Genomic DNA, 14189 nt, shown 5'->3' with positions numbered 1-14189 from the left:
ATTTCCAAAAAAAGTGGAGTGTTCCTTTAACATACTCAAACTCTTGAAAATTTGCACACACATTGGAATCTGCGGCCATCAGGACGCCACAGAGGCTGGGACCCGGGCGTGGTACAGGGCCTCTACAGCGCCCCCTGGAGCACAGTCAGAAAACTTGATGTACTGCGCACACATACTTGCACATATTCATATGAAACTCGGTACACATATAGATCTCACTGAGCCAAACATCTTTTGTACTCTGTCATAGGCTCCACTCAACAGGAAGTGAGATATTTAGGGCAATGTAAAAAGCGCATGCTCTGGAATTTGAAATACTCCTTCCAGGATTTCCATAGGATTGTCACCAAACTCGGTCAGCATGATCTCAAGACATTGGGGATGCCAATTTGCGAGGGGATTTTTGATATCTCGAACGGTTTGGCCATGGCAAGGCAACAAAGTTATGGCGAGAAATGAGAAACAGAAAGTGTCTAATAACTGTTGCACACATTGCGTGATTCTGATGAAACTTCACCAGTTTGTTCGTTTTTTTGATGCCGATTACTTAAACGTGACTATTATGAGTCAAAGTTATAGCGCCGCCAACTGGCAGCAGGAAGTGTCATTTTCAAAATGCTTTGAAATCAGCCTCTTAATTTTACTCGATTTTCTTCAAACTTCATCAAAATAATGTAAAACCACCGATGAGAATATGTAAAGGGGTCAATGATAAATCAAATGCTGTTGCCATGGCAACGTGTCAAACTTTAAAATTGGGTTCATGTCTTTTCGAGGCAGATCACATGCTTAGAATTTCATGAAACTCAACACACACATCAGTATTAATGATAGTTAGACACTGGCGAAAGGTCATAAATGGGTGTGGAGCAGGCACTCTATAGCGCCATCTTTTGACAAGTTGCGGGGTTAGTTTTTCCTACAGTCACCAAAATCTGTACATATATCGTTCTCATCAATCTGGACAACTTTCTAAATTAAACTCATTAGCTACAACCAACAGGAAGCTGGCTATTTTGATTTGAAAAATCAGGCTGTAAACAAATTCATACTTCTCATAAGAGCAACTTGCTGTTCACACCAAACTTTTTTAACATGAAGAGAATATTCTGAAGATGCTGAATTGCGAGCGGTTTTGGGATATCTTGAACGGTGTTGACGTGGTGATTTTTTAAAGTGATAGTAAAAAAGATAACCATAATTTTTTTTTATATCTTTAAAGTGCAGCATCCAAACTCTTTAAAACTTTTTTCACAGAGAACTAGTTATTCTGAGCAAACGCTGTTATTTTCACAAGTATACAAGCTTCTATGAATTAAAGAAAATTTAAAAAAGAAATTAGAAATCTCCTCTCACTCTGCCTGCCTCGAAGTATGTGTGTGCGTTGAGTGTCAGAGTGAGTGTAAGGGGGATGTTAATTCACAGTACATAAACTAATGTTAAAAGATACAAATTTACATTTTAATAATGTATGAATACTTTTTTTAGCTTAATATTAATTAACATGAATAAATGCCATTTAATTATTGTTCATGTTAACTAATATAGTTAATGTTAACATGAAACTGGGTGGCAAAATTTTATATATTGTGTGTATGTGTCTGTGTGTTGATTTTAATGTGTAACCCTTTCAATGCTGTAAACTTTAAATCCAAACTGGCAGAGTGTTACTGCGAATGCATGTGCCAACTGGGCACCATTTTCCTGATGCGATTGGGATGGCGATTGCGCAGATGGCGAGGACCCTTTCATCGCTGCTTGCAGCTTTAATTATTATTTTTATCCAAAATGAATTGCATTTTTGAGGGCCTAAACATACCCAAAAACTCATGAAACTTTGCACACATATCAAACCTGGCGAAAATTTACATCTGATAAGGGTATCAGAAGTGGGTGTGGCAAATTGGCTCGACAGCGCCACCTTTACACGTTCAGCGGTGTGCGCTTTCAGCTGTGATTCACGTACATGCACGAAAATCGGTACACACATGTAACACACCAATACCTACAAAAAAGCCTCTTGGAGCAAAATCTGAAACCCAACAGGAAGTCGGTTATAATAATTATCTCAGCAAATTTTGCGTCATTTTTGCCATTTTCAAGCCTCGTATTTGAACGAACACCTCCTAGAGATTTATTCCGATCAACGCCACATTTGGTGAATCAAATCTAATGCCCTTTTTGACGTTAATTTGCGAAGGATTAGAGTTTTCATCAGAGGGCGTGTCCGTGGCGGCCTGACAAATTTCGATGCTTCGCCATGAAAAAGGAAGTTGCTATAACTCAGGCATACAATGTCCGATCTGTCCCAAACTTCACATGTGTGATAACACTCCTGACCTGAGGACATCTGCATGCCCATATTCAGTTATAGTCATAGCGCCACCTGCTGGCAACAGGAAGTGTCATGCTGCACTTTGCATCAAACTTCTAGAGATTTATACAGATCAACACCAAAATCAGTCTAATATAAAGGCTTTAGTGATGTTAAATTGTGAAGATCTTGAGTTTTCGTTAAAGGGCGTGTCTGTGGCGGCCTGACAAAGTTTGCCGTTTCGCCATGGACATAGAAGTTGTTATAATTCAGCCATAAAATGATCTGCCTCAAACTTCACAGGTTTGGTAAGAGTCCTGGCCTGAAGACACCTAAAGGCAAATATTTTGATATTATCATAGCGCCACCTGTTGGCAGCAGGATATATCATATCTTTCACTAACTCAAACATACCAAGGTCAGTCTTCACCAAACTTCATATGTTTGATAAAAGTGCTGGCCTGAACACATCTACATGCCAAAAATAAGTTATAGGCATAGCGCCACCAGCTGGCAGCAGGAAGTTTGGCACATATAAATGACTTTGACATTTCTCCTATATTTACTGTATTAAAAGCATACTGCCCTGTTTTCCTAAAGCAACCGGTCGCAGTGAGCCCAGGTGCGAGGGCCCTATCATCGCTGCTTGCAGCTTTAATTAAATGGTTGTATCTCGACCAAATCATACGTCAATGAGAAGCTTAATTATTCAGCTAGAGTATAAATAATATAAGTATAAATCTCAGTTCGAAAAATTGACACTAATGCCTGGTTTTGTCGTCTAGGGTCACAAATGTGACTGGGTCAGTGTTGAATTGAATTTAATTTAATTTAATTGAATTGAAATGCTTCCTTCAGACGCAGATGGGCACTGACGTGAATGTGAGCCTGTCCACGTACTCTGGCTCTGGCTCTGTGCCGAGCATGTCCAGCTCGACAGTCAGCTCTAACGGCCTGAACCCTGGAACCCAGAGCCTCACCGCTAACGGCGCATCCGCTCCCTCTGCTGTCCGTTCTGCACCGCTGCAGACCAACATCACACCCTCCAACACCTCTGGTCAGTCCCAAAAACTTCAGCTCCATGATTATGGTGATTCAACAGCTTTGGCAATATTTTTATAATAATTGTCAATCTTTAAATAGTGTGTTTTGTTTAAAAAAAAAAGTTTTTTCCCTGTGTCTTCAGGTAAAGCTCCTCCTAATCTGGCTCAAGGAGTACCGCCGCTGCTGGCCAGTCAGTATATCATGGGTCCTGGTGGCCTCCTTCCTGCTTACCCGGTTAGTGTATGGCTGATCTGCTCTCAGATAGAGGAAGCCAAATGTTTATACATACACACACCCTCACACTTTTTATCTTTGCTGAAGTGTAGAGATCAGCATGTTATCTGAATTAAGAAAACATTTATACAGCTCTTTTGCCTTCGACCATCTGTTAATGTTAAGTAAAAAAAAACAGCAGAGATTGATTTTATTATAGATATTTTCATAGCTTTGAATATACTCTCATTTAAAAAAAAAACAAGACTTTGTTTATTATTTCTAACAAATAAGTTTTTATAAATAAAAATAAAAAAATTAGGGATGCACCGAAATTAAAATTCTTGGCCGAAGCGTAACAAAATTACACACTGGGCCGATAACAGAACACGTTTTTCGTGTTTTTCCCTCATGTATTTTACCAATTATTTTAACTATTGCATAAATTAAATTGCCAATATTTGCTTTTTACAGTTTTGTTTTGCTTTTCAAAGAGAAAAATCAATTACAAAACCATTATTTACCAAAATATTTAACACTGAACATTTTTACCCCCTTCTTGAATCAGGCATGTGTTTTTAATGTACAAATAAATGCAGTCTTGCTGAGGAAAGGGGAATGTTATAATGAATGTATTAAAAGAGCTGTTGTAATGAATGTTATCAATTTTTTTATTACTTTATTTTTATTTTATTTTGCAGAACAACAGTAAAATTACAATACTAACATTTATGAATGTTGACTTATTTTGGCGGAAAACCCCAAGAAGACCTCAGTACTACTTTTTGCTGACAGCAAAAATCTAATATCGTGCATCCCTAGTGAAGTGTCGTCTTGCATATCAGTGATGATATTGACCAGTCTTGTAAACTTTCTGACATTTGTGTCTTCTCACCCCTAAAGCCAATCTATGGATATGAGGACTTACAGATGATGCAGTCCCGCCTGCCCATGGTAACAATTTCATAGTTAATTGCATGTTTTTACACACTTGTTGACTTGTTGCATGTTTTTGACCATTGTTGGGGAAAGCTACTTTTAAGGGTGTACTCACACTAGGCAGTTTGAACCGTGCCCGAGTGCGTTTGACCACCAAAGCGTGGTTCGTTTGACTAGTGTGAGTGCTCCGAACCGTGCCCGGGCGCAGCTTGTTTAGCCGTCCCTGGCCCGCTTGGAAGAGGTGGGCCAGAGCACGGTTCAGTTGGACTAACCGCGCTGAAACTCGGAACAGGACGCGTGATGTCACACTTTTGCGAGGTAATCAACGTTTTTGTAGTCCGTAATCAAAGCTGCAAAGTCATTGCTGCACTTCAGCTGGTAATTGAAAACCTCCTCATACAAGCAGCACGATTGCGTGAAAATTTTCGTGCCACAAAGGCGATAGACCTGTTTAACAATAGGCGTTGAGAGGGCTGTGGACCACCGCGGACCAAACGATTTAAAATAATTATCCACAAAGTAAACTATTTCAGGTTCAGCGCGAGCGTTGCTCTTCCTGTTTATCCTGAAACCATCGCAACATAATGACGTAAGCGTGCTCCGGCACGAATGCTGAAACCCTATGTGAGTGCAGGCCAGAGGGGGAGTGGGGAGGGGGGACAATCGTGCTCGGGACCGGTTCATGGCAACCGTGCCTAGTGTGAGTACACCCTAAATTATCAGGGAATTTTAATTCTGGAGAGAACTAATCCTTTAAGAAAAGACAGTTTTTTACAGTGCAGCTGTTAAATTGTCTATTGATTTTCAAACATTAAACCAAGCTTTTATGGTGGAATCCTGCAGCGAGTCATTAAAGCTTCTCTTTGGTTAACAGCAGCTGTTTCAAAAGTGCTATAAGTATGAAAGATGTTGGTGCATGTTGTGTTTCCTAATGCTTGTAATGTTTGTAACCGATACCAATTATGTGCATGTTTATGTGCCCGATAACCGATATGCAGAACCGATATTTATTTACTGTTATAAATTGGTTTTCCACCAGTAAAAGTGGGTAACATTCAACAATCTGGACATGGAGCCTCATTGAGATTCCCATATCTCTGGGACTGAATTATGTAGGGCATTGAAAATTAAGATTCCGAAAGAAAAGTTTATGAAAAACTAGAATCTAAAATCATATTGTGATTTTAAACTTTGGTAAAAGAATATGTTCAATGCAGTTGTCTTGACAAAAATTAAAATGTAATGTTTATCTGCTTAACACCCAGAGCATCCAAGATGTAGGTGACTTTGTTTCTTTAGTAGAACACAAATGAAGATTTTTGTCAAACCATTGCATTCTGTATTATGTAATGGCTGTCAATGGGACCCATGCATTTGATAGTCAGAAAAACATACACAGACAAAACCAAATTAAACCCAGCGGCTTGTGAAGATACATTAAGGTCTTAACACACAAAACAATCGATCTGTGCAAGAAACTGAACAGTATTTATATCCTTTTTTTTTTTTTTTTTAACCTCTGATCCACCGCAACGTTCAACTGTCCTGAGTGTGTTCACAACAGCCGTACAAAGAGCAAGAAACCATAACATCAGTCGATCAGGCTCAAAAGTTGGGAGTCGGTGAAAAGTCAACACTCCCGGTTGAGTTCACACAAGCAAGCTTAATCTTTTAGTTTTTAATCTGTTGCAACAATCAGGATAGACACAAGTAATTACCATTTTGAGTAGCCGCTATGCAAAGTGTAAACAATGAGAGACGTATATGAATGACAGATCGCTTCTGCGTATGCGTCTACTATGCAAGAGCATGTTAATGCATCACGCGCCGGCTGTTGTAAACACGCTCAGGACAGTTAGACATTGCGGTGGATCAGAGGTAAAAAAAAAAATATTAATACTGTTCTGTTTCTTGCACAGACCGATTGTTTTGTTTCTTAACACCACGGTATATCATCATGAGCCACATGGTTTAATTTGGTTTTGTCTGTGTATGTTTTTTTTTTTTTTGACCGTGGGTCCCATTGACTGCCATTATATGACTGACAGACTACAACGGTTTGAGTTAAAAAACTGTGTTCTACTGAAGAAACAAAGTCAACTACATCTTGGATTCCCTGGGGGTAAGCAGATAAACATCAAATTTTGATTTTTGGGTGAACTATCCCTTTAACCTCAAGCACGTGCAGAGTTGAGTTCATGTGGTGGAGCTTTTACTGTGATGTTAATATGATAAATTGGCTAAATGATGTCAGTTTCTATTTTTGGATGACCTTTGATAATTAATTTCTCATAGATGAATCACGTTTTTTGTCACTTTTTGTGCAGGATTATTATGGCATGACTTTCCCTGGTACAGCACTAGCTGGCAGAGATGGAGGATTAGCAAACAATCCCTACTCAGGTAAGCAGCCATCGTTATTGTTTTTAAAGCACTAAGATTGTTATGTTAGCACACATAGGACAAGAGTTCAGTCTAAAAGACTGTTCTACTTTGTCTTGTCTTGTACAGGTGAGCCTACCAAATTTGGCCGCAGCGACTCAAACTCCCCAGCCCCTGCCACCAGTCTCTCCTCAGTGCCCTCACAGTCTCAACAGAGCGCTGTTCCCCCTCAAAATCAAGGGCCACAGAACCCAGGTCAAGCCCAGCAGGGTCAAACCCAGGCTTTCCTCAATCCCCCTCTGCCTCCAGGTTATGGCTACACCAGCCTGCCCTACTACCCTGGGGTCCCGGGAGTGCCCAGTGCCTTCCAGTACGGCCCCACTGTCTTCATGCCTCAAGCATCCACAAAGCAGCACAGCATGGGCCCGTCCAGCCAGTACCAACACCAGGGTGGATACAGTCAGCACACGTATGGCCCAGGTCAGTGGTTACTTTATTCTCATTTTAACCTCAGGAAGTCATATGAAATGATGCACTGCTTACATAAAATGCATGTAAACATTATTCTGAGATATAGAATGACAACTGATATTTAAGATTTTTAAATGTTTAGTTTTATGATCAAAACTTTGTAGTTTTTATTGTGGGGACAAAACATCTAATACAGTGCAATGCAGTGATGGCTGAGAAATTAACAAACATTCCTCAAGCCTGATGGATCATATTTGGTACTCATTTTTTAATGTGATTTTATAAAAAATGATATATGGATTATCAAGTAAATGTAAGGTTATTCAGTCCAGTAAATGTTCATCTTGAAATATTACTATAATGTTGTTGTCGTTTTTTTTTTTTTTTTTTGAATTATACAAAAAAAAATATATATATATATAGACAGAATTATAATCTGGTGACAGACGGTAAAACTGATCATCAGAATTGATCATTTAGAGGTCTTGTTGTGTATATAATACCAAATTTCAATCATTGGGGTTCCTTATTTAAAATCTTATATTTTCTCTTAAGGTTTTGATGAGTTGTCCCAGGCTCATGCTGGAGCAGATTATGGGAAAGGAGGATATGGAGGAAGCTCCCAGTCCCAGCCCAAAGGTGTCGGCAACAGCTCGGTAAAAGGTAGGTTTTGCACTCTCACAATTTATGCACTGATGTAGTTATTTCTAGGGCTGCAACTAGCAATTTCGATAATCAAATTAATCTGTCAGTTATATGTTCAACACACCTGATCAGGGGCGGAGTGGCAATCGGGACGACCGGGACTTTTCCCGGTCGGCCGGCCGGCCGAAGGATTTACACAGCGGATCACAAATTGAGCGGGCGAGAGGCGAACGCGACCGGCCTGAGCTTATTAGAATCATTGACGTTACTAAATTCTCCTCGAATAGCGGCCCAATACTCCCACACACTCCTTGCACGATGCTTGAAATTTCCATCCAATGACAAAGCTCTTTCTAGAATGCTCTTAGTTCTATAGTTCCTTACAGGCCACCCAATCAGAAGCTTGGCCCACCCGACCCGAGCCCCACACTACATAGCCAATCACAAAATTGGCGCAATATTTAGTTGAGCTCCATATTTTTTTCTTAGTGGCGCACCCGCTGTTTACTTTTACTTTCGATTTTGCGATAACGCACACTCTGTGTAAAGGGAGCAGCACATCTTATAATAGATATTTGTCAGTGAGTACAAGATTACAGAAAATCCTCCAGTCTATTTTTGTCATCTCTCTTTACTTTCGACCCGTGATCAGTCAAATCTAAAGGTCGTTGTACACTGAGTCCGATTTTCGTATGCGTTTTTTTTTTTTTCCTCATATTCGCCATCCTTATCAAAATGCTTAGCTTATTATGAATGCGAAAAAGCAGAAAATCAAACACGATCTGAATTTTTTTATGACGGACGAAAGTTTCAGAGGCAGTGTGTGCAATGACATTAACTCCAGCAGCTCGTGTTGGATGCAGGGTTGTCAAGTCCGCGTTTTTCCCCACAGAATTGGTCCATGGGTTGATTTCCCCCAGTTATTTAAAGGTTTTAAATATTTCAGAAATTAAATTTCAACAAAATGCCTGTATTTAAATATTTTGCGTTGGGCTTTCCTTGATTGCATCACATTTATCTGATATGAGGATAAAACAGTGCTGGATATTAGGTTTTGTGAAGGCTACTGGAAGCCTTTAAGCTGTGCTTATGACCAATGTGCACAACTGTAAAATGTGTATTTTAGATATGGAAATGGAGTATATAAGTTTTGATATGGTCAGTGCGCTATTTTAGGTTGTTCTTGGCTGGCAATTGGGCTAGTTATGTCAAATAGACCTGGTAACCCTGTTGTCAGATTCTTTCAGTTAAGAATTGTAGCTTACATTTTCCAACTGCAGTAAATTATTTTTATTTCTATAAAAATGCAAAATGACAGTGAAGGTGCTGCAGCGGTGGTCGAGTAATGTAATCAGCAGGGCCGGTGCGGCCAGAATTTTCCCGGTGGATTTTTAGTGCCCCACTCCGCCCCTGCACTTGATGGTGAAAATTGTAATGTGGATGGGCCAAAAATTCTTTCTATATAAATAAGAAATTGCTGCTGTGAATTTGTGTGACAGATAAATGTGATGCAATCAAAGAAAGCCCAACACATGGGGTGAAATTGTACCTTTTTTGGTTTTGATTTTTCTGCATTAAAGTGAATTTCGCCAAGATATTTTCAGAGATGATGGACAAGATGTTATAGAATAATAATTTAATGAAAACCTAATTTTAACCAAAAATTGCCATTCAACCTATTTTTCAAATTTCCTGGAAACGTCCAAGTGTGGCATCTGACGGGTTTTCCCAGATCGCATCACAAATCTGTTTTTCATGGACAGAGCGCAGACACAATTTATTTGATAATCAAATGTGTTGATTGTTGTCATTATTATTAGTTTTATTGATAAGTTGTTGCAGCTTAACTTAGTATCTTGAGATATGCAGATCTGTTGAATAAAGTCATATTTAAGATTTCAATTGAACATTTGAAACCCTTTCCTAGCACCAGGACTGTCTGGATCTGTGACTTCGGATCTCACTGGAACAGTGTACAGCAAGACCCAGGTGAGCTTCACAGTTCTGCTTGTTTTCTACTTGTTAGGTTTATTTTTTGGTTTACTTTATTCTTGCACCGAAACAGTCTCCATTTAGTTTTACATGACCATTTTCCACCCTCACAATATCTTTTCCGTATCCACGTTATTTTTTTCAACACTGCGTAAGCTATTTTTTCATGAATGTGCGAGACGTCCATTTTGTCTATAAGTAAATAACTTTGAAGAATAATGGTGTATTAAATGGTAAAACTGCTATCAGTGTATGTGACCCTGGACCACAAATCCTGTAGTGCGGGTGTATTTGTAGTAATTGCCCAAAATACTTATTTTTATTTTATGCCAAAAATCATTAGGATTTTAGATAAAAATCATGTTCCATTTAAGATATTTTATAAATGTCCTACCATAAATATAGTGAAACTTAATTTTTAATTAGTAATATCCATTTCTAGGAACTTAATTTGGATAACTTTAAAGGTGATTTTCTCAATATTTTCATTTTTTTGCACCCTTAGATTCTAGATTTTCTCACCCAAATATAGTCCTATTTTAACAACCATTTGCCAATGAAAAGCTTATTTATTCAGCTTTCAGATGATGTATAAATCTATAACTTATGACTGGTTTTGTGGTCCAGGGTCACACATTTGATTATAATACATATTAATGATAAATGCCAATTTGCAATATCAAGCAGCATAACAGACTGTTTTATACAGCTAAAATAACTAAACTCCTGACACAAAATGAAAATCGGTTCTTATGTTAAACATATTGATCTCCCAAAAATGAAAATTCTGTCATTAATTAACCATCCTCATTACATTTCAAACCCGTAAGACCTTCATTCATCTTCAGAACACAAATTAAAGATATCTTTCTTAAATCCAAGAGCTTTCTGACCCTGCATAGACGGCAACATTTTGATGTCCACATATTCATTAAATTACTGTGGCAATAGCATTTCTGGGGTAAAGATATAGCCAAATATTAAAGGTTAAGTGGACATTTGACTTAAATGTTTAGTCAATATTAAACAAGGATTAGATTATAAGATATGTATTTCAACAGTTTTGTGCAATTAATTTTAAAGGCTATTGTTTACTTGTATCTATTACCAACAAACAAACAAAGTAATTAATAGGGCCCTATGAAATTAGTTTTATTTAAATTTTATTTTTACCAAATTTTTTCATTACTTTTCTGGATTTCATTTAAATGGTTCCATTAAATTTTAATAATCTCATGGAGCATCTCCAATTAATAGATTTTATTAAAAAATAAAATTATTCTGAAGTAAATTTCTTTTTTTTTTTTTTTTTTGTGTGGGAAATTAGTCGTTTAGATTAATCGATAAATTAGTCCCATAAATATAAAAATAGTCGTTAGTGGCAGCCCTAGTTAATGGTGAGTAAGTGGAGGGTTTCTAACTGATGTAGCACCATCATAATCGCATTGAAAATATCACAACTACCACTAGAGGGCATTTGTAGAGGTCACAGACAGTGAAACACTGGCTTATGTCTAACACTGACTCACTGTGGTTTACAAACATGAGGAAGAAACCAATCGGCTTAAATGGTCTGTGTTCCTTAACTTTGATCCCAGCTTTTGAACGATGACATTATTTTTTAGGCTAACAGTTTAGTGTGTGTGTGTGTGTGTGTGTGTGTGTGTGTGTGTGTGTGTGTGTGTGTGTGTGTGTGTGTGTATGTGTGTGTGTGTGTTATTTATTTATGTATTTATTTTTTACTTTGATCCCAGCTTTTGAACTATGACATTATTTTTTAGGCTACCAGTTTAGTGTGTGTGTGTGTGTGTGTGTGTGTTATTTATGTATTTATTTATTTTTTACTTTGATCCCAGCTTTTGAACTATGACATTATTTTTAGGCTACCAGTTTATTAAATGTGTATATATTTATGTATTTTTTTTAATGTATGTATTAATATATTTTTTATATTCATATTTAAAACTTTTTTTTATTTTGGATTTCTCTGATTTCTAATTTCTTTTCTCTCTCCCTTTTAGTCATTTGACAAGCAGGGTTTCCCCACAGCAGCCGGACCTGCGTTCAGCCTGCCTTCAGCTTTGGGTGGAACCGGCCCGCTTAACCCAGGAGGTGCCCCTGGATACGCCCCCGCTCCCTTCCTTCATATACTGCCCCATCAGCAGCCCCCATCACAGTTAATGCATCACCACATGGCTCAAGACACACAGGTACATCACGTCTACAAGTGCTCAAGTGTTCAATAAACATTGTTATATTACATTATAAAACTCAGAAGGAAAGAAGTAGATTGTGTGCAACAGGATTCTCAGCTAAACATTATTAATATGCATATTAAATGATCAAGCAGGGTTTATAGAATTAATATCGATTCTTTTTGTCATCTGCAGGGCCAACGTAGTCAGTCCAACAGCATGCAGAAGAATCAGGGCAAGTCCAACTACAGCAGCTCTCCATACTGGGCTAACTGAACGCGCCGTTTATACAGTTACCCTCATAAACGCCCAAATCTGTGTGTCCGCACTGTACTGCCTTTAACATGAAATGCACACTCGCACAAACACACTGTTATCAGTTCTCCCCCGTTCCCCTCCTCCAACATTCTCCTCTGCTTTTTTCCATTTTTGTTTTTTCCTTCTCTGAATTAGGTTTTCATGTAAGATATTTATGTAAGTATTTATATATACTGTAAATGTTAAGAAGCCGAACATGAGATGTGGTCGCTCAGTTTTATTTTTTGAAGGATTTTTTGTTTTCTTTTGTTTTGTTTACTTTTTAAAAACTGCAGAGATGTAGCAAAAAATTAAAAGGAAAAGCATTTTGAGGAAAACTACAGAGACACTGCAATGAGAACTAGAGCACTGATGGCGGAGGAGGGTGGGGGCTTCATCTATTCTGACATCTTGAGGGGCTTCACAAGCATCGAGAGCACACCGCTATGGATTGTTCTCCCGTACAATGGTTCTGAAATGAATTTCTGTCGCCTGAAAGAAAGGAAAAACAGCCCATAAATTTTATATTTTACTCTTGTTGCCCTCTGAATAAAGGTTCTGAGCTATTCAGCATGTTGTTTGTTTTTTATTTGCATAGTGCTGTTTTTGATTAATCCATCTGGGGTGCATCTTTTAAAGTGTTACAATGAAAATTTTATTTAAAGAATTGCTGGTTTTTACCAAAATTCCTTATGTTGTGAACATTAACATGAAGAAACATAAAAGATTTTTACCAAAATAAGAGGGATCATACAAAATGCATGTTTTTTTTTTTTTAGTACTGACCTGAATCAGATGTTTTACATAAGATATTTACATACAGTCCACAAGAGAAAAGAGTAGTTGGATTTACAAAAATTACCCTTTTTTTCCCCATGGGTCTCTTGTTTGTCCTGAACAGTTTAACTGCCCGCTGTTCTTCAGAAAAATCTTTAGGTTCCACAAATTCTTTGGTTTTTCAGCATTTCTGTGTCTTTATTACCTTTTCAACAATGACTGTTTGCTTTTGAGATCCATCTTTTCAAACTGAGGACAGCTGAGGGACTCGTATGCAACTATTACAGAAGGTTCAAACGCTCACTGATGCTTCAAAAGGTAAAATTATGCATGGGGGTGTAAACTTTTGAACCGAATACAGATATGTAAGTTTTTCTTATTTTGCCTAAATAACGATATTTTTGTTTTCATTTAGTACTGCCCTTCAAAAGCTACAGAAAGATGCTTAGGTGTTTCCCAGAAGATAAAATAAATTACATTTACCCTGATCTTCAAATTTAAAAGTTTTCACCACCGGCTCTTATACATTTATTCACATTTACTCTTAATGCATCATTTTTCCTTCTGGAGCATCAGCGAGTGTTTGAACCTTCAGGAATAGTTGCATATGAGTTCCTCAGTGTGAAAAGATCTTTTATGTGAGAGATCTTATTCAGGTCCGTGTCTAATATAGAACTTTTCATTGTTCAAGTCATTTTTACACACACTTACACACCTGAATTGTGAAACGATAAAACAGCCATCAAGGTTAAAGTGAATTGGTTAATCTTACCAACATCTCCTTAATAGATTTACAGGGCGCAGACTGAAATTAGCTAAGGTGTTTAGGTACTTTATCTCATCTAAGCTGGTTCTGTTCAAGGAGTTTAAAAGGTGGTGTGTCACGTTCTCAGACACTGTCCTGCAATTCTACATTGCAT

General features: G+C 37.9%; 1 protein-coding gene across 4 annotated transcripts in view; it reads left to right on the top strand.

Annotated features, from left to right (window-relative positions):
* Positions 1-13062, top strand: part of ubap2b (ubiquitin associated protein 2b) — a 39608-nt gene extending 26546 nt beyond the window's left edge. For 3 of the 4 annotated variants that reach the window (XM_073818764.1, XM_073818765.1, XM_073818763.1), the window contains exons 19-27: positions 3173-3404; positions 3501-3592; positions 4475-4525; positions 6838-6913; positions 7022-7372; positions 7919-8026; positions 9936-9997; positions 12022-12210; positions 12391-13062. In XM_073818764.1, the coding sequence (XP_073674865.1) occupies positions 3173-3404; positions 3501-3592; positions 4475-4525; positions 6838-6913; positions 7022-7372; positions 7919-8026; positions 9936-9997; positions 12022-12210; positions 12391-12471 (1242 nt within the window). In that variant the 3' untranslated portion in view covers positions 12472-13062. The remainder of the gene's footprint in view (positions 1-3172; positions 3405-3500; positions 3593-4474; positions 4526-6837; positions 6914-7021; positions 7373-7918; positions 8027-9935; positions 9998-12021; positions 12211-12390) is intronic. The other variant, XM_073818766.1, reaches the window with a different exon arrangement.
* The last annotated feature ends 1127 nt before the right edge of the window (positions 13063-14189 follow it).

The sequence above is a fragment of the Garra rufa genome, chromosome 15 (genome assembly GCF_049309525.1).
Source record: "Garra rufa chromosome 15, GarRuf1.0, whole genome shotgun sequence".
NCBI classification, from domain to species: domain Eukaryota; kingdom Metazoa; phylum Chordata; class Actinopteri; order Cypriniformes; family Cyprinidae; genus Garra; species Garra rufa.
Note: the sequence above shows the minus strand (reverse complement) of the source record. Positions and strands in the feature narration are given on the sequence as shown.